A 24,953-nucleotide genomic window follows, 5' to 3' on the forward strand; every position below is an offset into this window, starting at 1 on the left:
TAGTTTACATTTATTTCTTCTGCAAGGCTAATTTCTTCTTTTTTTTAATCTGTTCTGACCATTACGAGATTTTCTTTGTGCTCTTTTTGTTTACGATTTTTTTTTTGAGAGGGTGGGGGGGGAGCGGTTTTATTGGTGCACTCACAAGTGCCATTCTGTTACATAAGTAATATTGTAAGCCAGTGGTTCTCAAACCTGTCCTGGGAGCTCCCCAGCCAGTCAGGTTTTCAGTCTATCCGCAATGAATATTCACAAGAGACTTTCATGCACTGGCTTCATTGCATGCAAATCTCTCTCAGTATTTATTGTGGATATTCTGAAAACCTGACTGGCTGGGGAGCCCCCTGGACAGGTTTGGGAACCATTGCTGTAGGCAGTCAAAATATACTTTTAACCTAGTCTACAACAACAGTTTCAAGCATGGTTGCACTGGATTGTGCACACCCAGCTTTGAATTGCAACTTGCAGCTGCCAGACTGCACTTTCTAGCCACTTCATCATGATCCCCTATCGAACTCCCTTCTCCATCACCACTGTCAACCAAAAAAGCAAAAAATAATCCTTGTACCAAAACAACATTGGCACGAGACTGTAACCCATATTCCTTTTCCCAGTGTTGCAGGTGGGGAGCTCTTTGATTTTTTGGCTGAGAAGGAGTCTCTGTCAGAAGAGGAGGCCACAGAGTTTCTGAAACAAATCCTTAATGGTGTGCGGTATCTTCATTCCTTGCACATTGCACACTTTGATCTCAAGGTATGTAAAGACATTGAAGGTAAGGGCTGGGGAGTAAGAAGGCCTGCATGAACCTTACTTGTTTTGCAATGGAACTGTTACGTTTTGTTAGCTGGTTGTCAAAAGGCTGAGGCTGTGGTGGTATTGTGGAACTTCATTAGAAGTTCATGGATCTGAGTACAGGGTAACACTAATCTTTCTTTAGACCTATTTTCTCTGAACCAAACCCTCTGCCATCTCCACCCTACACCAGGCTACCATGCCAAAATGGTATATAGGATTCTGTGTTTATCAGAAATATTGTAATGCTGTCTGTACTGCTGGCTTTGGCTTGCATGGTTGTTTGCGGTGGGATCACACATTTCATGTTGTGCTGGGCCTCGGTTACCCCTTTTGGAAAGGAGACAGATTCTGAGATGTGGGAACGGTTCTTATAAAGTAAATGCATAGAATAACCCACCAGCAGAGCTGATGAGGTTGGGTCATACACAGAGTGTGATTGGCAGGGTGGGTGATGACTAGAAGTAGCATATGATGTGCTATGATACAGTAGATAAGGGCAACTAAACAACTGGGTGGGTGAAGAGGTCCTGTCTGTTGATGACTGTTAAATTACTAGGGAGATCACCTCAGTTTCCCAGACTTAGGACATTTTGCACATACATAGTCATGGGCTGTCTGCAGAAGTACTTAGAAATGTCTGACCTTTTAGCATGGTTGTAAAGTTTATGGAGTGTTGCTGTTTCAGACTTTTTATGGCAATGGAGTTACCAGTAAAAATATAAAATGTGTGTATGTGAGCAGCTGCTTGCTTAATTTTTATCAACCTTCCTTTTGAGTAGTAATGCTATTCAGACATAGGAATTTACGTGATCACCATGTTGTCACGTAGAAATCAAAGTCAGGAGACCGTTCTCATGTGATACCTGACTGAGCTTCCGGTTCAGTTTGTGACTAGCTTCTGAGGTGTACTCGTTTCATCAGGTTAGTTAAACATTTATCAAGTTAGTCCAGCATTGGCTACAACCAATTTGGCCATTATTTTTATAAAACCACAAAAAAATAATACTCTCCTGCTCTGTACAGGCTGATACATAGATGCTGTTTATCACATAACATTTCTGAGTATTACGTACACGTGCATGGTGCAAAATCCTTGAAAGTAGTACTACTTTTAGACTTCAGACTAAAATGTTGCTGCTCAGTCTGGTGGCAAAATGGGCCCTAATTAAACTGAAGTCCTTTTCATTTTTTGGTATAGGCTTTTATGTAAAAACAAAAATAAGTGGAATGTGACAAACTTATTATAAAGAGGACTATATAGCTCATTAACACTGTGTCTTTTAGAACTGACTGGCCCTTGCCCGTGGTACCATTTTTTCATTTCTTATGCATGTTATTTTTTTTTCCTTTCTCTCTCAGCCTGAGAACATAATGCTGCTTAACAGGAATTCACCAAAGCCTCGGATTAAGATAATTGACTTTGGCTTGGCTCATAAAATTGACTCCGAAAATGAGTTTAAAAACATCTTTGGGACCCCGGAATTTGTTGGTTAGTGCAACTTCTGTTTGGTGTATGTTTAGTCTGAAATGTATTCTGCATCAGCTGTGAAACCCAGTTCCCCTGCACAGTAACTGCATGTGGCAGAGAGCGTTCAGGCACAGTGGGGAGTGAAAGTACTGGGGGCTCTTAATTGCTGCTTAGGTATTGCAAAAATTATGCACAAACAGTTTGAGTTTTAAACCAGTATTTAGGACTGTTGTAATGAAGTAGTAGCCATATTCCTTAAGGATAAAGAAGGATTAACAGATCAAGTGTACCTGCCTTTTCATCTGTTTTTTTTTTTTTTTTTAAGCCTAGTATTGTTTTCTCTTTCTTAGCGCCAGAGATAGTGAACTATGAGCCCCTTGGTCTTGATGCTGATATGTGGTGAGTTAGCCAGTTTTCACTATCCCAATGTCAACCCTGTTGCTTCTTTCACCAATTTATTTGGATTTAGTTCACACCTTTTTCAGTACTCTAATTATGGTTGTGCCATATTTTTCTTTGTTTTTCTACAGGAGCATTGGAGTGATAACTTACATCCTGTAAGTGTAGTACATTTTTTTTTTGTATTTTTAGACTGCCTTTGCAATGATAAAATGCTGTAAACTGTCTTTGGCTAACAACTCCCTGCTTCAAATAAATTCATCTGAGACAGTGATAGATGTAGTGACTTGCATGTGTTCCTAAGGAATGTCAGAGAGAGAAGCAGAATTTGAACACTAGTTTCCAGCATTCCTCCTTCGAAGAAACTCTACCTTATAACTCTTATGTCTCAAAAAAATAGTGTGTTTTTGTTTTTGTAAACAGCATTTTCTGTGCTACTACCATTTTGGCTCAACTCAACTTATCTTTCCAACCCTGAGGATGGGATGAGTTGCATTTCACCTGTAGGCCATGTGTCACTGTCTCAGAGGGCTTAGAATCTAAGGGGTCAATGTGCTAACCCATGAAGTTGTCTACAGGTTAGTGGTCTTTTTCTGGTGCATGTTTGCTATCAATACAAATGAGCTGCTTAGCAAACTTGAGCCAGAAACTTTGCTGTGGAACTGGCAGGGGAAAAGATAATTGCCCATCTTTCTTGTGAAAACTGATCTGAGAACAATTCTTGAGCTTCTCTGCATGCGTAGTCCTCTCTGCAAATGGATTCTAGAGGGAAGGGCTCCATATTTTATTTTATTTTTAATGGGAAAACTTTTTTTTTGTCAGATGGGGGCAATTCGGGAGAAAACACAAGAGGCCAAAATCACAGCATTTTAGGGAGCTCTCATTTGCATTTTAATATATTTAAGTTTCTTACAAAGAGCCCTTGCCAACTCTTCTACCCTTGCCATCTCTTTCTGTAGTTTTTATCATCTAAAAGAAGTGCCATTTATGTGCTAATACTGTAGCATGCTAATACTTGCATGTGTGAATATTGGGTGCTAAGCAGTATTCTGCAGATTTTAATGTGCAACTACAAGAGGGGTATAAACATGAGTGGTCTCACAGTTAACGCATGTAACTCATAGTATTCTATATATGTACTTATATTTGATGCCTGCTTTGTACAGGGATTAAGTGTTGGCGCATAAATGTTGCCATGCAAGTGCAGACAGAATCTGGACCCCCCCCCCCCCCCCCACCCCAGGTGCCATTATAGAGTGTGCTCGGCACCCTACATTTTTTTTTATTTGTTTTTTATTTTAACAAACAAAATTCCACAGTACAATAGCAGGTAACATACTGTAACTCTTCAGTAGTACATTTCACTAATGCATCATGAAAATTCTATCAAAACAGCACCCTACATTTTGGTGCCCAAATTTGGGTGACCTTTATAGACTTTCCCCTTTAGTGCTGCTCATAAATTTTAGCAAGGGAGATCCCTTGAACATGTCTATTTCTTGTTTTCTGGCTAGGAATGTATCTCATTCTCTCTGTGCGCTGCCAAAAGGGGGTGTTAGTGGGCGTGTGGGTTGTCACTTTGTAATGACATGACTATTGAAGGAAGGCCTTGTTTAGGAGACTGGGCAGTGTTCCAGAGCTGCCCAGCTATGTTCAAACATTTATTTGAAGTCTTGTGAAAAGCCTTTGTCCCAAGATTGAATCTCCTTTCAAAAGTATATCCATTCTAAAAAAAAAAAAAAACAGAAAATGTTGCCTTGCTTGTGCTTTTCTTGTCTGATTATGCAGGGCTAAAATGGCATATGTTTGTATAGTGACTTGAGATACACGCAGTACCTTTTAGATTTTATCTGTATATTAATACAAGGCTCAACAAACCCCAGGTGCCAGGTCACCATGGTGCCTAAAACAGACCTGGTCCCTACGTTTTTGTCCCACCCACAATACTTCTCTCTCCCCTGCTAGGTCCAGCTGCCATTTCTCTTCAGCCTCCCAAATCCACCGCCCCTCTCCCCCCCCAGAACTTGTCTTGATTGTCAGTTATGGCAGCTGCAGTCATCGAGATAGGTTGCTCTGGACGGTGTTGGGGCCTTCCCATTCTGGGATAACTGTGTGCTTCCTCATGGGCAGGTCCCAGCAGAAGGAAGGCCCCTACGCTAGCCAGAGCAGCCTGTCTTGATGGCTGCCAGCGATGGGGATCAAGGTAAGCTTGGAGGGGGAAGAAGGAGGGGGGGAATCTCTGGATTAGGGAGAGGGAGAACGATGTGTTGGACTCATCGAGGAGGAGAGGCCAGGAGGGACCATGGGATGGGGAGTTGGAAGAAGATGGAGATGTGCTGGACCGGTCAGTAAGGGGCGCACAAGAGGGGAGAGAGACTGGACTGGGGAAGAGATGGAGACTGGATTAGGAGTTGGGGGGTGGAACAGAGGAGGAGAGATGCTGGACCTAAAGAGAGGGTTATGCCAGAGTACCAGGGGATGGCAAAGGAGAGAGAGGGAAAGATACTGTGGACCAGGGGTGCAAGAGGAAGGGATGAGAGTGGTGGGACAGGGCACAGATGAGATGCTGGGTATGGAGTAAGAATAGAGACATGGATACAGGACAGTGCTGGAAAAGGGTGTGAGATAGGAACATAGAGGAGCATTGTTGATCACGGGGAGAAAGAGACGAACACAAAGGGGCAATGCTGACTATAAGGAGAGGATAGGGACACTAAGCGGGTAGATGCTGAACATGGGGGGGGACGACAAAGAGGAGATATGCTCGACAGGACAGATAGGAACACAAAAATTGTTTAGAAGGAATGGATCCATAGAAGCTTAGTGATGATTAGATGTCAACACCAGTAAATGGGAAGCAATGCCAATGCAAGTCAGACTTCTATGATCTGTGCCCTGATACGTGGCTGGACAGGTTTCAATGTGCTGGAGTGGAACTTCAATAAGAACTTCAGAAGCTCCCCCCCCCCCCCCCCGAGCCTCAGAGGACCCCTGCCCTCTCCCCCACTGAGCCTCAGGGTGCTTTGCCATGCCCTGTCCTCTCCTCCCCACCGAGCCTCAGGGTGCCCTTCCCAAACCTACCTTAATGCGCCCTGGTGATCTAATGGCCTCTTCAGGGCAGGAAAGAACCCTATTCTTTCCTGCCCACTGCAGCATTCTTCAAAATGGCAGACATAGGAAGCAACTGCTTGCCCTGGGATTTGTAATATGGAAAGTTGCCATGATTTGGGTTTCTGCCAGGTACTTGTGACCGGCTTGGCCACTGTTTGGAAAATAGGATACTGGGCTAGATGGACCATTGGTCTGACCCAGTATGGCTACTCTTATGTTCTTATGTTTCGCAAGGCCACTGCTTGAAGTCTTGGCAGCCTTTTTGAAGAATGCGGCAGTGCACAGGAAAGAGTGGGATTCTTTCCTGCCCTAAACAGGCTGCTAGATCGAGTTCATTGTCAAAAGTAGGTTCGGGTAGAGCTGCAAGGCCCTGTGCAGCTGCCCTTGTCACCCTGCCTAAGACCAGCCCTGTGGAGAGAGAAGAAACATTAAATAGGAGACCATGGAAAGGCAGGTAAAACAGAGAAAATCAGACTAAATTGAATGGAAAGGTTAAATGCTCAGACTGCAAAGGCAGAAAAAAATATTCTATTTTGTTTATCAAGTGGACAATGCCAACTTTGGGAAATGTGCATCTCTGATATCTTGCATTTCCATTTTTGTTTCTCTAGCATTGCTGGGGATGGAGGGAGCATGAACTGGGTGTTTGTGTTTTGGAGGGAGTGGGAGGGGGAGCACAAACTGGTGTAAGTGTGCAGAAGTGCAAAAGCTGGGGGAGATTTGTGCAGGTAGAGAAGATAAAAAGCTGGAGAGCAGTATTAAGAATTCAGTTCGTGGGGTGGAGGTCATCATTGGAAGACAACTAGGGGGGGGGAGGGATAGTGTATGCCAAAGTGTTGATCTGTGTGTGTGTGTTGGGGGGAGGCAGAGAGCTATGGGGAGGGGTGTCTAGGTGCCAGCTCTTTGGATGCTTGAACACTCCCAATATTGAGCAAATATCTTCACTTTGTCAAAGGAGGGAAAACGTTGTGATGGGCAGGGACGGTGCTAGGGTTTCTGGTGCCCCACTGCATCCTATTAGTCAGTACTCCCTACCCTTCCAGCATTTCCTCTCTGTCTCTCCTCCCAACCCCTCCCCTCCCTGTCTAACACCTTCTCTCTCCCCTCCCTTCCCTGAGAGCAACACAAACTCCTCCACTATCAGACACCTGCCCCCCTGTGCTTTTTTGTAGGAAAAAAGGTACTGGTACTCATGGGTAATCATAGGGGTGGGATCACTATGGCTCAGTCCTTACAGTAGCCACACCCCCTTACCAGCCATGGCGCATATAAACTGGCATTATTGAAAACTAGTAAATAAGGCCAGTTTCAGAGACAAATGAAACGGGCACTAGCAAGGTTTTCCTGGGAGTGTGTTTGCTTGAGAGAGTGTGAGTGAGAGAGAGAGTGAATGTGCGAGTGTGTGTGACAGAGAGAGAGTGTGTGCGAGTGTGTATGTGAGACACACTGACTGAGAGAGTGTGCGAGAGTATGTGTGCAATACACAGACTCTCTGTGAGTCTAAGAGAGTGTATTTGAGCGAGTGTGTGAGACCGACTGTGTGACACAGAGAGAGTAAATGTGAGACATAGTGTGAGAGAGTGTGTGTGACAGAGATACCTCCCCCCTCCCTCTGTGGTCTCAGGAATCCCTGCCTCTCCCCCCCCCCCCCTGCGTGGTTTGCAGCACCATGCGAGTGTGTGTGAGAGAGAGAGTGTGTCTGTGAGACAGATAGTGTGTGTGTGAGGCAGAGAGTGTGTGCGATTCTGCTGTCTCCCCCTGCCCCCCTGCAGCCACCCAGCATTTCTGCTCTCTCTCCTGCCCCCCCCCCCCACTCACCCAGTGAATCTGTTCTCTTCCCTGCCCCACCTACAGCCACCCATCGATTCTGCTGTTTCCCTTGCCCTCCCTTCAGCCACCCAGTGATTCTGGTCTGTCCCCTGCCCCCCCCCCCCCCCAAGCGATTATGCTGTCTCCCGCCCCCTTTCAGCCACCTATCGGTTTTCCTCATCGCTCTTCTCTCTATTTAAAACGCACCTCTAGCATTTTTTTGAAGCCTCCAAAAGTGCAAACGTTTGTGCAGTGGTGTAGATCGATGTCTGCCCCGCCCTCGCGCCAAACGTAATGACGTCAAGGGCGTAGCGATGCGATTGATTGAGTGCCATTGCTCCGCCCTCGACGTCATCACGTTTGACACGAGGGCGGGGCAAACACTCATGGGCGAATTTTGATCTACACCACCATGGATTTAGAGCGTTGGAACTTGTGGAGGCTTCATTAGAACGTTGGAGGTACGTTTTATATAGAGAGATATTACACCAGTATAGGAGAAGAAAAATAACTTGTGATTTTTTTTTAAACATAAATAATTTCTGTAAGCTGTTACAGCGCCAGTATTTCCAAAATGACTCAAACCAAATTAGCACACAGACTAGGAATTAGGAGAACAGTCTTGCCAAATCTGAAACACAATATGTTATCAAAATCTCAGAACCTAACAAACAGATCCTTATTCAGACACTTGGCCTTGCAGTCACACATGCAGAACAGAGATAGCTCCTGTTCAAATTCTTCAAAAATTAACCTGAAATCCTAAGAAGCTAGACTCTGCATGCAGCACAATACCAGAAAAACAGAAAGAAACATGTTTCCTGCTATATAGTGCAAAATAAGGCAGCAGATGTAAATTCAAATTGGACATATTCCAAACACTAAAATGAAAATAAAATGATTTTTTTTCTACCATTTGCTGTCTGCTGACTTTGCTTTTCTGATCATGTTGGTCCCAGTCTCTGATTCTGCTTCTCTTAACCCCGTTTCCAGGGCTTCCTGTCCATTCATTTCTTTACTTTCCGCCTTCATTTCTTGCCCTATATTTATAAATAAAAGCTGGGTCCTCTGCAGACTTGACTAGAGGAGGTATAGAGTGGATCCAGCTTTTGCTATTTTCTCCATCCATGTGCAGTTTCTTTTTTTCTCTTCCCTTTCCCTCATCTCCTTCAGTATGCATCTCCTTCCTCGCTCTTCCCTCCTCTCCATCCATGTGCATCTCCTTCCTCTCCCCTCCCTCTCCTTCATCCCTCCCACCTCCCCTCCATCCATGTCCAGCATTTCTCCTCTCTCCTCCCATCTATGTTCATCTCACCTCCTCTCTCTTCCCTCCATCCATGTCCAGCATTTCTCCTCTCTCTCCCTTCCCCTTCCCTCCATCCATGTCCAGCATTTCTCCTCTCTCTCTCCCTTCCCCTCCCCTCCATCCAGGTCCAGCATTTCTCCTCTCTCTCCCTTCCCCTCTTCTCCATCCATGTGCATCTCCTTCCTCTGTCTTCCCTCCATTCATCCATGTCCAGCATTTCTCCTCTCTCCCTTCCCCTCCCCTCCATCCATGTGCATCTCCTTCCTCTGTCTCCCCTACATTCATCCATGTCTAGCAGTTCTCCTTGTCCCTATCCTCTCCTCCTGTCTTTGTCCAGTGATTCGCCACGGCCCCTACCTTTTCAGCCCCCGTTCCAGCCTTAACCCCCTACTCAGCTGCTGCTAGTTCCATTTCCAACCCCAACCCCCCCAAACCTGCCTGCCCTCTTCTCCCACGATAGCCCCCTTTTTGTTCCTGCCCCTTGCGTTTAAATCTGTTTTATTCTACCTCAAAGTCAAAGCAGCAGCAGTGAAAGAAGGGTTGCCTTGAGCCTTCCCTTAGTGTCCTGCCCTTGTGAAACAAGAAATTACATCAGAGGAAAGTGGGACACTGAGAAGGAAGGGAAGGCTCGAGGCGAGCCTGCTTCTTTTCACTGCTGCCACTTTGACTGAGGTAAAATAAAAAACAGATTTGAACTCAGGGCGGCAGGAACAAAAAGGGGGCTGTCGCAGGAACTGAGAGCGAACAGGTGGGAAGGGCTGTGGCTGTAACTGTGAGCCACCGCCGGTGGTAAGCATGGCTTGTGGCGCACCCATGACATGCTTTACCATACTTACCGGGTTGCACTGACCCTGGTGATGGGCTTAACAACCCCATTTATTCTGATACATTGGCTCCAATGTGGGGGTGTTAGAGTGCTGGGGGAGGCAGAGAGAGAGAGCGCTATGGGGGTAAGGGGGATGTATGCACCTGGATGAAGAGAGCTTGGGGGGTTGCGTGTGTATGCTGGGGGGAGGCAAAGAGACCTATAAGTATGTGGTTGCACGCTGGGGGAGAGGCAGAGAGAGATATCTGGGGGTATCCACCCTGGCGAGGCTGCCCACATGGAGCCACCTTGATCAGAGAATACTTGGAGTGTTAGCAACCGCAAAAGCAGCCATTAAGAAGCATTGTTGCTGAGAAGGCGATTTTCCAGCAGTTCTGTTGGTAGGATAAACTTACATTTTTTAATAATCTTGAGGGGGGGGGGAGTTTGGGGTGGGTAGTTTTGGGGGGGGGGGGTTGGGGGGGGGGTAGAGGAGAATCAGAGGCTACTGTTGTGGGTGGAGATGTGAGCCAGGGCTTCTGCTAGTGTAGCTGGGTAGGTGATGAGTGGCTGTTGGCTTGGAGCATTTTTTTTTTATTACATTTGTACCCCACTCTTTCCCACATAGAGCAGGTCCAGTACGGCTTACATAGTAAAAGAAAGCATCTTACATGGTAAAGAATACAGTAAAAACAAGGAAATGTAGGAACAGTATTATAAATTGTGATGATCATAACTACTTACATTATGAAAGGCATTACAAAGGACATGTGAAAAGAACGTAATGAAGTAGAATAGGGAAGGTAGACAAGGATATGATAGGTGAAAGGGAAGAAGAATGGGAGGGAAATGGTAAAGGATGGAGGAAAGAAGATGAGGGATTGAGTATAACATTGGGGTCAGAGTAAGCGTCGACGTCTTAGCAGGAGTATCGTAGGTGATCTGGTGGAATTAAGCTGGTCCATTAGGGTAAACTTGCTTGAAAAAATGGGACTTTAACATTTTCCTGAAAGGTAAATAGTTATTAATAGCTCGGATGGGTCTTGGGAGAGCATTCCAAAGTTGACTACCCAGAAAGGAGAAACTGGATGCATAGTATGTTTTGTACTTGACACCTTTGCAGTTTGGGAGGTGTAGATTGAGGTATGTTCACAATGACATTGTTCTATTTCTAATTGGGAGGTCAATCAGGTTGTTCATATAACTGGGGGATTCTCCTGATATAATCTTATGGATCATTGTGTGGACCTTGAAGTATATTCTCTCTTTGATGGGGAGCCAGTGAAGCCTTTCTCGAAGGGGTGAGGCGCTTTCAAATCTTGACTTTCCAAATATAAGTCTGGCTGCCATATTCTGGGCAGTCTGGAGACTTTTCAGGATTTGGGATTTACATCCAAGGAAAACACTGTTGCAATAATCAACCTGAGTGATGACTGTGGATTGAATCAGGTTCCGGAAAGTGTTCAATGGAAGATAGGATTTCACTCGCTTCAGGATCTACATCATATTAAACATTTTTTTTGTGATCAGCTTAGCGTGGTTATCGAAGGATAGATGACTATCGTAACTCCAAGGATCTTTAAACTACTGGAAATGGGGATGATTACATCTGGGGTATTGAGGGTTGCCGGGAGAGATGGGGAGTATTGAGACGAGAGGACTAGGCATTGAGTTTTTTTGAGTAGCAGTGGGAAGAGGTTAAAGCTGTAGCTGCTGGGGGGAAGATGGGCAATGAAGAAAGGCTTGAGTGGGTGTGGGGTCTCCCGGTAACTCCTGCAGAGACAGTAGTGGCTTTTTTTTTTTTATACAAACTGGTAAATTCTAACGTTGTCTCTCTTTAGGACCCTGTACTATCTTGCACCTAACCCATATTTGTATCTCAGAAGAGATTTTAGTGCTAAGTATTAATTGTCTTTTATTTTTTGTGTTTTTCTTTAACAGTTTAAGTGGTGCATCTCCCTTTTTGGGTGAAACCAAGCAGGAAACATTAGCAAATGTGTCTGCTGTAAACTATGAGTTTGAAGAAGAGTTCTTCAGTCATACCAGTGACCTAGCCAAAGATTTTATAAGGAAACTGCTAGTCAAAGATCCAAAGTGAGTTTAACCACCACTCTTTGTCCTTTTTTTATTTTATTTTTTTTTACAATACAAGAGAATGCTGGAAAGAAATTATTCATAAGGGTCCTAAAAAGTCTTGGGGGGGGGGGGGGGGGGTGAAAAATGACTCTGAAATTTTGATGAAATAAGACCAAATTTGGCATGAAGATAAAAAGCTGGTGAAAAGACAATTTTTTAAATGTTTTTACTTGGCGTTGATACTAAACCTCTTTGTGATTTCCCAGAGGCATTCAGCACTGTTCATCTTTGATTGCAGAATGGTTCTTTTGAATCTCGACACGAAGCATTTGGTACAATCAGTCTGAAACTTAAGAATAAGACATTCATCTTGACCCCTGAGGCAGGCGCTGGTTAGCGCCGAAACACGGCCCGTGTCGGGTCACTTTCAATAAAGACTATATTATTATTATTTATTATTATTATTATTATTATTTATTGCATTTGTATCCCATCTTTTTCCCACCTATTTGCAGGCTCAAAGTGACTTACATAGTTTTGTTAACAAAATTATTCTTGGATGTCAGGTACAATTATTGTTGTATAGAGATTAGTTAAGGGAAGAAGTAAAGAGTAGAAGGAAGGCATTTATTAGGTGTAGTAGATGGTAGGTTTTCAGCAGTGGATTAGTAAGGTTCTGGGTCTTCATTGTATGCTTTGTTGAAGAGATATGTCTTGAGGGATTTGCAAAAGATAGTTGTTTCGTTGATTTTTTTCAGGTTTCTAGATAATGCGTTCCACAACTTTGTACCCATGTACGAGAAGGTGGTATCATGCATCAGCTTGTATTTTAGTCCTTTGCAGCTGGGAAAGTGCAGGTTGAGAAATTTGCGGGATGATTTTGTGGCATTTCTGGGAGGTAGGTCCACAAGGTTTAACATGTAAGTTGGGGCATCTGCGTGGATGATTTTGTGTACCAGTGTGCAGATCTTAAATGTAATACGTTCCTTGAGTGGGAGCCAGTGGAGTTTCTCTCTTAAGGGTTTTGCACTTTCATATTTAGGTTTTCCAAATATGAGTCTGGCTGCAGTATTCTGGGCAGTTTGGAGTTTCTTGATGTTCTCCTCTTTGCAGCCTGCGTACAGTGCATTGCAGTAATCAATATGACTTATTACCATTGACTGTACCAGGGTGCGAAATACGTATCTCGGGAAGAAAGGTTTTACTCTTGAGTTTCCACATGGAGTAGAACATCTTTTTCGTCATGTTTTTCACGTGGGCGTTAAAAGTAAGGTTTCGATCAATGGTGACTCCTAGAATCTTCAAGTTTTGGGAGACAGGCAGAGAACAGTATGGTGTGGTTATGATGGAGAAGTTTTTTTTTGTTATGTTGTGAGGTGAGAACAAGACGTGTTTTTTCTGCGTTTAGTTTCAGCTGGAATGCATCTGCCCAGGAGTGCATTATTTGGAGGCTTTGGTTGATCTCGTTGATGATTTCCTTTAAGTCATGTCTGAACGGGATAGAAATCGTGACGTCATCTGCATATATGTAGAGGTTGAGATTTTGATTTGCTAGTAGTTTAGCAAAGAAGTCCAGAAGTGATATTGAATGGTTAGATATAATCAGACTTTGGTTAAATTTTATTATTCTTTTCAAACCAGTGGAATATTTTTGAAACTGTTCCATTAAGACTGTCCCACCCCTGTCCAGGTCAGAGAAAAAGAGACAACACAGATATAAACACACACTTATGCACAGGGCAACGCAGATAGAAAGGCATGTGCATGTAGAAGATTTGCAAAGAATTCCTTGAACCATGTGCCATTTTTCAGCGTGCAGACAATTTTTATTTATTTTAGTATTTAGTTCATGTTTTTCCAGTGGTAGCTCAAGGTGAGTTGCATTCAGGTACTGGAGGTACTTCCTGTCCTCAGAGGGATTGCAGGTGAAATTTGTACCTGATTGACACACAGGTTGTAAGTGATAACTTTTTTTTTATTTGTGTATTTGTGAATGGCTCTCAAAAGCTAGTGACATGTAATTTGGTTCAGTGAAAAGATATCACCTGCAACTTTTGTTGACCTTATGTGCAAAGCTGGCATTCAGTTTTTTTTTTCCTGTACTTTTCTATTCCAGGAAGAGAATGACAATCGAAGACAGTTTGCTGCACCCATGGATCAAGGTCTGTGGTTCACTGTTCTTCCCTGTGAGATCCTCCAGTGTTTTGAGTCCTCACTGTGGTGTGTTATACTGTGTGAAATATTTGCATTTCTCTTTCAATGAGTCCTTGCGTAGACCTCTTGGCAGATCTACAGACTTTACAGAGGCAGGAGAGCAGCAAGAGACTTGTACCAGCTCCTAAATATCTTCAGGATTCACCTTACATAAACTGTACTATAAGTAATAAAATATTTCATGTGACAGCAAGGTTAAATATATGGTGTACTATTTTTTTTTTTTTTTTTTGAAAGTACACTTCAAAATGCTTAGAGAAATTTATAGGCTAAAATAGATCTTACCTGCTAGGCAGTTTTAAATCCATATTTAACCTGTGACAGCTAGTCTGGTATAGTATTAACTTGTAAAGCTCATATTCTGTTATATTACTCTTAATTATTAAATGTGATTAGTAAAGATTAAATATTACAAAAAATCTCCCCAAATGAATGTAAATATCTATTCTTACAGTCTGTAATCTTTTAGAAGTTTTTTTTATAAAAAGTAAAATTTGATTATAAGCAGCTGTCTCACATTTAGTGTAACCCATGTGCTGCAGTGCTCAGCTTGAAGTTTTTGATAATTCAGTTTCATTTCTTTGAAGGTCTTTAGCGTGCATTTATTTTACTTTAATGGATGTCGATTAGTATGCCCAGTGCTTTGTCCTTGCTTTTTCCTACTTCCTATAGACAAAATATTGGTTTCAGCATTCAAGATTTAATATGTGACCAGAATTAAGACTGGTGGTGATATTGCAGAATGAAGACACAAAATTAAGCAGTTCTTGTCCTTTTCTAGAACCTCTTGTTTTTTTAATCTAAACTTGTACATTTTGCATACAAATGTAATATGCTTTTGATCATGCAGTCTGAAAGTGTACCTGTTGAAGTAATCAATGCAGTTTGAGTTATAAACTAAGTTTAAACAGTGATTGGAAGTCTTATAAAAGTGAGAACTTTGATCTGCTTGGCTTGTTGGAAAACTTTTTTTTTTTTTTTTACTTTTCATTTTAGCCTAAAGACACGCAGCAGGCACTCAGCAGAAAAGCGTCTGCAGTAAATATGGAAAAACTTAAGAAATTTGCTGCACGCCGAAAGTGGAAAGTAAGATGTTTTATTGGATGCAGTATATAAAATGACTGTGTTTTACTTTGATGTATTGTAAACCACCATTATGATTTTACTTAAGGGCAGTATATCAAATAATAAACATGTAGTCATTCCATTGCCTTATTGAGATGAACAAGAAATGTTTTTCATTGACCTAAAAATGATTTCAAAATAGTTCCTGGAATATTGGTCAATAGTCCTTTCTGTCCACAAGCAGGTTTGTCTGGTACACAAGTGGGTGACTTCTGACAGCACAAGGATGGCAAAGCTCTTCCACAGCTCCAAAGTTCTGAGAATTTGTGGATCTTCAGTTCAGTTCATCAGAGCAGGAATAGACACAAAAGCAAAGTTTGTATCCGACATGTTCATTTTCCCCCCATAATAAAAAAAATAAGTATTTGTTTTCTGTGTTTGTGTGTGGTGGTGTTGGTTTTTTTGTTTTTTGTTTTTTTGTCCTAGATGAAGTCAGAGTTCTGGCCTTGCCCCAACTGTGCTAGAAAGATCCAGAAGTTTGATGTCCATTCCAGATGATTGATTTGGTTGGTGTCGGATCATAATTGGCTGACTGCAAACATTGTGGCAGGATGTCTCTGCAGGCCCAGAAGGGCTGCCTGAACTACCTCTGCAGCCACTGATGTGGGAAAACTTCTACAGGCCCAAGAGGAGGATATCTGCATAAAGGTTGACTGATTTGGCTCACTAGCAGAACCTCCTTGAAGGATGTTGCCTGTACCTCCCTGTGTAGTGAATTTGAGTCCAGCCACATAGGAGCAGTGCCGGGGTTCTTCCTCTGAGGCTTACAGACCTAAAGCGGTCCTCTTTAGTACACTCACACAGGTTGATATCAAGGCATCCTCCAAAGGTTTTGCTCAAAGCCCTGGAGCATGCAGGCGTTGCTGAGTGCTACCCCTAAGAGCAGCTCTCCTGTGCTGTGTACTCCATTGAAAAAACTGAAGCCAGACAGTAGCACTGACCTTCTGTCTTCCTCAGTACAGATGACATGCTGGCCTCAGCATAGAAAGGCAAGGTTCAAGGTTACTTTATTTGATAGACTGCTTATGGACAACCGTAAAAGCAAGTTACAAAATTTTTAAAAAATTGCATAATTAGTGCAAACGGGAAAAATGCCAACCAGTAAGAGTAAAGAGAGAAACAAAAGAAAAGCACAAACAAAGGTCTGATGTGTCATCAAAGTCCCAGACCCTGGGAAACCATACCATACCACATCACTACTGACTGGGTGGGGAAACTACTCAAAAATTGGAGGCAGGCCTCCTGGAAGAAGTGTGATTTAAGCATTCTCTTAAAGGCCAATAAAGCGGTTTCCAACTTCAAATCAGCAGCTGATTCTGAAGCTGAGGACCCATCATACTAAACATAGAAGCCCACTGTGAAATAAAAGGACACTTGGCAGAAGGAAGGCACTACCAACTAGCACAAGTGGGGCTGATTGAAGAGCTATTCAAGGGACATGAGACCATTTGACAGGCCAAAATAACAGGAGACCAGTCTGATGGATTTTAAATGCTAACATCAAAACCTTAAACATGAAACCTTACCGGCAACCAATGTTCTGCCATCAATAAAGGGGTCACGGGATCAAACTTATGTGCCCCTAAAAGAAGCTTTACTTCAGTGTTCTACATCAACTGAAGTCTTTTGATTTCCCTTTGATTAATGTCCAAAAACAGAGAATTACAATAATCTAAACTAGAATGAACCAAAACATGAATAATAATCTGTAATGCCCCTTTGGTAAATAGATGCTGCACAGAACGAATCTGCCCCAAATGATTGCCAAAACGTGAGAGCGGAATGTTAGACAAGAGTCCAGGAGAACACCCTAATCTCTGAACTAATAGGAATCTGGGCCCCACAAATCAGCAGAGATTCGCAGTCCACAGTGTGGCCTGCTTTCAAAAAGAACAATGCTTTTGTCTTCTGCATACTGAACTGCAACTTATATTTACAAAGCCTCTGTGAAATGCACGAAAATATGGGAGTTTAATAAATCCGAGTGTGTATCCCAGGTATCATAGAAAGCTAATATCTGGATACCATCTGCATAAATGTATGGTGTCAACCCTAATGACTGAATTAGGGTTGCCAAAGGAGCCATAAAGATGTGAAATAACACAGTGCCAGGAGGGGAATGCTGCGGGCACCCCACTAGTGAGGTAATTAAATTCGCCGATGACACAAAATTATTCAGGGTCGTCACGTTGCAGGAGGAATGTGAACGATTACAGGAGGACCTTGCGAGACTGGGAGAATGGGCGTGCAAGTGGCAGATGAAGTTCAATGTTGACAAGTGCAAAGTGATGCATGTGGGTAAGAGGAACCCGAATTATAGCTACGTCTTGCAAGGTTCCGCGTTAGGAGTTACGGATCAAGAAAGGGATCTGGGTGTCGTCGTCGATGATACGCTGAAACCTTCTGCTCAGTGTGCTGCTGCGGCTAGGAAAGCGAATAGAATGTTGGGTGTTATTAGGAAGGGTATGGAGTCCAGGTGCGCGGATGTTATAATGCCGTTGTATCGCTCCATGGTGCGACCGCACCTGGAATATTGTGTTCAGTACTGGTCTCCATATCTCAAAAAAGATATAGTAGAATTGGAAAAGGTACAGCGAAGGGCGACGAAAATGATAGTGGGGATGGGACGACTTTCCTATGAAGAGAGGCTGAGAAGGCTAGGGCTTTTCAGCTTGGAGAAGAGACGGCTGAGGGGAGATATGATAGAAGTGTATAAAATAATGAGTGGAATGGATCGGGTGGATGTGAAGCGACTGTTCACGCTATCCAAAAATACTAGGACTAGAGGGCATGAGTTGAAGCTACAGTGTGGTAAATTTAAAACGAATCGGAGAAAATTTTTCTTCACCCAACGTGTAATTAGACTCTGGAATTCGTTGCCGGAGAACGTGGTACGGGCGGTTAGCTTGACGGAGTTTAAAAAGGGGTTAGATAGATTCCTAAAGGACAAGTCCAAAGACCGCTATTAAATGGACTTGGAAAAATTCCGCATTTTTAGGTATAACTTGTCTGGAATGTTTTTACGTTTGGGGAGCGTGCCAGGTGCCCTTGACCTGGATTGGCCACTGTCGGTGACAGGATGCTGGGCTAGATGGACCTTTGGTCTTTCCCAGTATGGCACTACTTATGTACTTATGTACCTGGTAGGTTCCATCCTGCAAGTAAGACCAAAACCAGATCAACATAGAGCCTGAAACACCTATACCAGCAAGCTGATGGAGGAGCAGACTGTGTGCTCCATACCAATGCATATTGGAAAAATGCTTTCCCAGTGGATCAGTTGCTACACACTGCCTGCACAGACCAGGTGCAGAGATGTTATGTTTAGTGGTTGACCATTCATCCTCCAGTGATCTTTGTTCTGGTCCTTGTCATGGTTAGCCTAGTCCTTCAGCTGTCTCACTGGCTGTACTAGAGAAGCCACATTTTGTTTCTGCAAAGGTAAACAAGTTTGTCTAGGCTTACTGAAAAGATTTACCGCCTGTGCAGTATCAACCAAGTGTAATGCTATCTCAATTCATAGGTGTTTCTCATGTTCAAAGAGACGTGTTCATGTCTGAAGATCCCATAGGTCTCCCTGCTTTCTACTTCAGACTTGTAGCCACAAGGGGGCCATTCCCATCCCCCTCTTCACTATAGTTGGAGCGTTCTCAAATTAGCCTAGAAGACTATTCATGACTTGGTCTTTATTCCTTCAGAATCCTCCTTATATCTCTGTTGTTTGGCACATCTCAAGATGTTCTCTTCCATTTACAGTAGGAAGCAGAACCCTGTTAATATGTTTGGACTCCTAGGTCCTAAAGGCCACTGTAGCCATCCTAATTCATGGCCTTTTATAAGAGTAACAGCTTGTGACAAACCCGAGTGAAGATTTGCGTTTCTGTATAAAAAGATGGTGTTAAAAGAATAAAGCCCAACATTCCCATTTGTCAGCCGTAATCAAATTAGCAGTTTTAAAGATGAGAAAATGCAGCAACTAATACTCCAGCTGGAAAAGGTCCCAGACTCTCTGACCACTTAGCATCGTACTTGGAATACACTTTCCTGTCTGCTTGAATTGCAGTTTAACAATTTCACCTGCTTCAATATATGCACATGATAGAAAGGGTTCAAGGTTTCTCATTCAGCCTGATAACCCAGTTAGGCTGAATATCTGCTATCCTGAGTGAAGCAGGTGAACATTGAACTAATCCAGCATATGATATATTTGTCTTCTAGAATATCAGCTTCCATTATTGCTGCTAGACATCTTGCATAACTGTGTGCATCTGGCCGTCATGAAGACCTTCATACAAGGCCAGGTGCAAATGAAAAACATTTACACCATTAAGGACCATTACTGTACCTTAAAATACCTCTTGGCTATGTCCCCATCTCTACATTTATTTATTAGACCAGTGTTTCCCAAGTTGGTCCTGGAGTACCCCCATACCAGTCAAAATTTCAGGATATATGCAATGAATATGCATGAAATAGGCAGTGTATATAAATGAATCATTTATATTTTCTGTGGATATCCTGAAAACATGATGGTCAAGGGGTACTCCAGGACCAACTTGGTCACAACCCAGTCAAGTTTTCAAGATTTCCACAATGAGTATGCCGATCTATTTGCATACAATTGAAGCAGCACATGCAGATCAGTGTGGAAATTTTGAAAACCTGACTGGGTTGTGGCCCTCAAGGACCAAGGTTGCCCAGCCCACTATGGTAAGAACTGAGTTTTGTTCCCTTTGGTAGGCAACTTCTCGAACATTCCTTAATCTTCATTTTCCCAACTGCAAAGGTCTGAAATACAAATTAATACATGCCTCTACCTTCTCCTACATGAGCACGCAACTCTGGAACGCGCTACCACGCTATTTGAAAGCATCCTATGAACTGGCCAACTTCCGCAAACTTCTAAAGACTCATCTCTTTGAAAAAATATACCACAAAGATCAAAACATGTAAAATCTCCAAATACACCTAGAAACGTCGTAACACGTCTAATGTCTTACAATGTCTCTACTACACCACTATCTTGTATTTCTATTGTCTGATAATGTCTTCTGTAATACCACTATCTTGTACTTCATGACCATGTAACCCAGAATCCTTCTGTAAAACCAAATGTATATCCTCTTTTCATTTCCAGTATCCATGATGTATTGTAAGCCACATTGAGCCTGCAAAGAGGTGGGAAAACGTGGGATACAAATGCAATAAATAAATAAATAAAACTGCAACAAGCTTAGTGTTCAACTTTGACTAAACCTTGCCAAAGAGAAAGAGTACAGACCAAATGGGCCACACTTGCAGAATCAAAACAGCCTTCTACTTTGACTGTCCTCTACAATCACAACCAGTGTCCTTCCACAATACAATTCTTGCTCTAACTGTAAAGGTTAAGGATTACAATAAATCCTTGTTCTTAATATGGTACAACTGGTTTACCACTTCCAGGTTTTAGTCTCGGCCACCAGGTCAACCTATGACTGTCTCAGCTACCTAAAGCCCATACTAATCTTCATGGAAAGGGTGGTGAATTTCTGGATTGGCCTCCTTGTGGAGGTGGTGGAATTGAAGACTGTATCTGAATTCAAACTAGCTTGGGACAAGTACATAATATCTCTAAGGGAGAGAAAGGAATAGTAGATGACATGAATGGACAAACTGGATAGACCACATGGTCTTTATCTGCCTTCGTTTTTCTATTTCTATGCTGCAAGAAGTCATCACGTATCTCCTACAGTCAAATGCAATATAGTCTACTCCAATTCAGGAAAAGAATAAGGGCTTCTCCAGGTATTTCCTGATCCCTGAAAAGACAGGACAGATGCATCCCATATTAGTCCTCAAGGACTTCAATCTACTCATGTGTAAAGAAAAGTTCACCTTTGCCTCCACCCTCCCCTACTTGATAAAGGGAGACTGGCTATTGCCACTGGATCTGAAAGATGGTTACATGCACATCCAAATCACCCTAATTGCAGAAAATACCTCTGGTTCCTTCTGCATGCTGACAATAACTGGTATAGGTTTTTTTTTTTTTTTTTCATTTGGCTTCTGCTCTTCAGCGCCAAGAGTGTTTGTTTTTCATCAGATGACTTGTAGTGATGGCCACTCACATGCAAAGATAGGGACATCTAATTTTCTGTACCTCAGTAACTTGTCTTCTGGCAGCTTCGTCAAGATTTGGCCTTGTCTTTCTTTCAGAGCAAACAATATGCCTTCTTAGAAGCCTGTGCTTTATCATTTTCAAGATGTCAGTTCTTCAGCCTTATTTCATTTAATAAGAGCCGTGCTGGACACAATACAGGCAAAAACTTTTCTGCTATTGTCAATGTACAAAAATATTCAGTGTTGCATAAGTTGCATCAAGGGTCTGCTTTCATTTGTTAGGCCATATTGTTGCTGCAATTCGTGTTGTACCCTATGCCTGTCTATGAAAAAGCCTTAGTGGTATCTCAAATATCAATGTAATCGATCTATCCAGCCTATTTCTTCCAAAACTTGTCACTTCAGATTTTCTTACAGTGATGAATGTCCACATTCAACTTGACCATCCCCTTTTGCACCAATAGCCTATTATTTTGACATCATAATGAATGCTTCCAACCAAAGTGGTGGAGCCCCCTTGGTTATTCTGTTACTCAGGGAACATGGTTGTAAGCTGAACTGCTTCACATCAGTCACCTGGAAGACTGAGTGATTCTTCTCTCTCTCTCTCTCCAGGTGTTTGCATCTTTTAAGGTCATTCAGTATTCAAACAAATTACCATGCTGTGGGTCAAAAAAGATGGACAGAATGGCTTCCTTTCTCTTATACAAGTCTGGCACAGTGAGGGTGACAAAAAAACTGAACAGCAGACAATGTCCAATGTATTGAAGCTTTATTCTCAACATCCAAGGCTCAACATGAGTCGTGTTTTGGCCAAAAGTGGCCTGCGCAATGTATTGACTTCAAGGGTCTGTGTTCTGTTTTGATTGCTAGTTCCTTTCTCTTATGCCTAGAAGCAGCATGGAGTTTGGACTTGTTGATTTCCAGTTGTACACACATTCAAGCCAATTTCATTCTGGGTGATCAGAACCTGACAGCCAATAGGCTTCAGAGCATTCAATACCATGAGTTGTCTCTGGACCATCAAATCTTAAAACAGTTTTTAGATATGGTGGGCATCTTAGACTTATTAATTAGCAAAAAAAAACTCAGAACTACCTCTCTTGTTCAGTACACCCATTCCCAGATCTTCCGGTGAAGATGCACTAGCCATAAGTTAGACTTGGCTACTCTACACTTCCCATCCCTCTCATAGTGAAAGCTCTACACATGGCCTAGCATAGTGATTATCATTGTGGTTCTTTGTCCATACTTCAAATGTTACCATTGCTGATAGTCAGAACAAGAGTACCTTTACATCAGATCTCAAATCTCCTCCTATCCCTGTCAATATGGAAATTGAACAACATTTAGTTTCCACCCTAGGGCTACCACTACATATGCATAATATTTTGTTTGCCACAAACTCCCTCCCCTCCAACAGGCTTATCTATGCTTTAAGTGGAAGAGATTCTTTATCTGGTGTGTTGCTGATGGTCATAACTTCATCTAGTGCTCTCTGAATACCATTATTTATTGCTTGCACCATCTGTCAATTGTGGCTACCCACACTCTACGTCATTTACATCTTTCTGTACTCTTATTCTATCATGTCCCTGTTGATTAAGCATCCAGCTTCACGATGTTACTACTACTACTTATCATTTCTAAAGCGCTACTAGACGTACGCAGGACTGTACACTTGAACATGAAGAGACAGTCCCTGCTCGACAGAGCTTACAATCTTTTTCGATTCATGAAGGGGCTTCTTCATGTTAGGCCACCGTTTCCAAATCCTCCTGTGAAATAGTACCTCAGTGGTACCCTTTCTTCACTCAAGAACCAGCCATTTGAGTCTGTGGAGTCTGCTTCACTCAGGTATGTTACTTGGAAGGCACTCTTTTTAGTGTGGTTTCTTCATCTAGAAGAATAAGTGAACTTCCAGTTTTGATCATCTATGCAACCATACACTTTCATCATGTTAGTTTTATATACTCACCTTGGGTACAATCCTCTTTGTTAAAAATCTCTTCTGTGCTAGTGAGGAAATAAATACTCCATACCTTTGGTCAAAAACTCATTGAAAATCCATGTAAAAAGTCTCTTCACACAAATGTGTTGTGTTTTTTTTTATACTGCCTTAAACTAAATGGATCAAAAATTGTACAAAGCTGTTTTTTCTGTCAACCTGACAGAATGGGTATTCCAGTAGCCAAAGCAAACTGGTACTTATTTAGCCAGTAAAGACTGGCTGTGTCCTCAAGAGGTGATATATCAAAGATATTATAAACCAAATCTAAGAAAATACTCTTTTACAGAAAAGGTGGTGGATGCCGTCATGTTTCTATGAAGACAAATCTTTCCAAATTAGAGCTACCGTAGTTACTATAGCTCTCTTGAAACTTCCACGTGCTGAAGAGTATTTGGTCCTTGCTTTATATCTTCACTTCACGTTATTGCTTGGACCACTTCACAATCTGAGATGGTGCGTTTGACTGAGCTTTGCTTGCCAACCTGTGTAACACTGGCAACTTTCCTGTCCTCCTTTGACTGGACTGCTCCTAAAGAGTGAACACATTATAGGTAAACTGAGCAGCCTCAAACTTGGGAAATGCTCTCTTCTGTGCCTGACTCAATCTTGCTAAATCATTGGGGTGGGAGGGAGGTACCAATACTGGTATTTTTTTTTTTAAAGAAAGATTGAATACATAGTCCTTCCCACCTCCTTATAAGCTGCATGCATTCTTATACTATGAAACTAATAGAGGAGACAACTATGCATTGGAAGGGCCACACATGTTCAGAACTCTACATGTTTTCTTGGAGAGCTTCTTCTGTAGGATGAAGTCACCCATTTGAAGCATAGTATCTATTTGTTTAAGGAAGTCAGTTTTTATGGCTATTAGTAGTTCTTCTTTTTTTTATTTTATACACCTGGGTTAGAGGGATAGAGAAATTGAGGCTTGGGGAAGGGCAGTCCCCTTCCTGAAATTGCAAAGTTTTGCGAGTTCAGAAGGATCCCCACTGATGTAACATCACCTAGCTATCCTAAAATAGATTTCTCCTCCTCAAAGGCGCACCACTTCCAATGACAGAAGTGGACTTCAGTGATGTGGTTCACTGCCCTTGGTTGCTTGCTCTTTCCTAGTACAGGAGTGCACAAGTTCAGTCCTCCAGTGCTGCAGACAAGTCAAGTTTTCAGGAGATTACTAATGAACATTTGAGAGAGCTGTATACAGTGAAGGTAGTATGCATGCAGATCTGTCATTAAAGATATCTTGAAAACCTGACCTGTGTGTGACCCTAAGACTGAACTTATGCACCCTTGGTTTAGTGACAATTCTGCACCTGATTGTTTCAGTAATGTGCTCAGGTATTAAATAGGGAATAGCCGACGATGGTTTATGTGACTGTAAAAGTATGCACGCATTCCTTGGAAGTGATGAGGACTTCCAACTATCCGAAGTAGTTTTGTTTATCTTTCAGACTGCCCAGTCTGGATTGTTCCCTTTAAGTATATCACTTTAAATGTTTAGAGTAAAAAATACTTTGGCAAATTTTATACATTTTGAATCTAAAATAGTTTAAAACTAAGGATGTAATTTTATAAACCACCTGGTGGATTAAATCTTATTTTATGCATGTAAAAGAGCTCTTATAAAATTTCCCCATGGGTTATAAGTGTAAAAAAAAATGTGCAGTAACAGGAAGGAGTGGAGGAGTGGCCTAGTGGTTAGGGTGGTGGACTTTGGTCCTGGGGAACT

General features: G+C 42.4%; 1 protein-coding gene across 1 annotated transcript in view; it reads left to right on the plus strand.

Moving 5' to 3' along the window:
- DAPK1 (death associated protein kinase 1) overlaps positions 1–24,953 on the plus strand; it is a 314,806-nt gene that overhangs the window by 146,050 nt on the left and 143,803 nt on the right. Inside the window, 7 exon segments of the mRNA XM_030193688.1 lie at positions 615–753; positions 2,155–2,284; positions 2,614–2,662; positions 2,794–2,820; positions 11,635–11,787; positions 13,886–13,931; positions 14,980–15,069. Of these exon segments, the coding sequence (XP_030049548.1) occupies positions 615–753; positions 2,155–2,284; positions 2,614–2,662; positions 2,794–2,820; positions 11,635–11,787; positions 13,886–13,931; positions 14,980–15,069 (634 nt within the window).

The sequence above is a fragment of the Microcaecilia unicolor genome, chromosome 2 (genome assembly GCF_901765095.1).
Source record: "Microcaecilia unicolor chromosome 2, aMicUni1.1, whole genome shotgun sequence".
Lineage (NCBI taxonomy): Eukaryota > Metazoa > Chordata > Amphibia > Gymnophiona > Siphonopidae > Microcaecilia > Microcaecilia unicolor.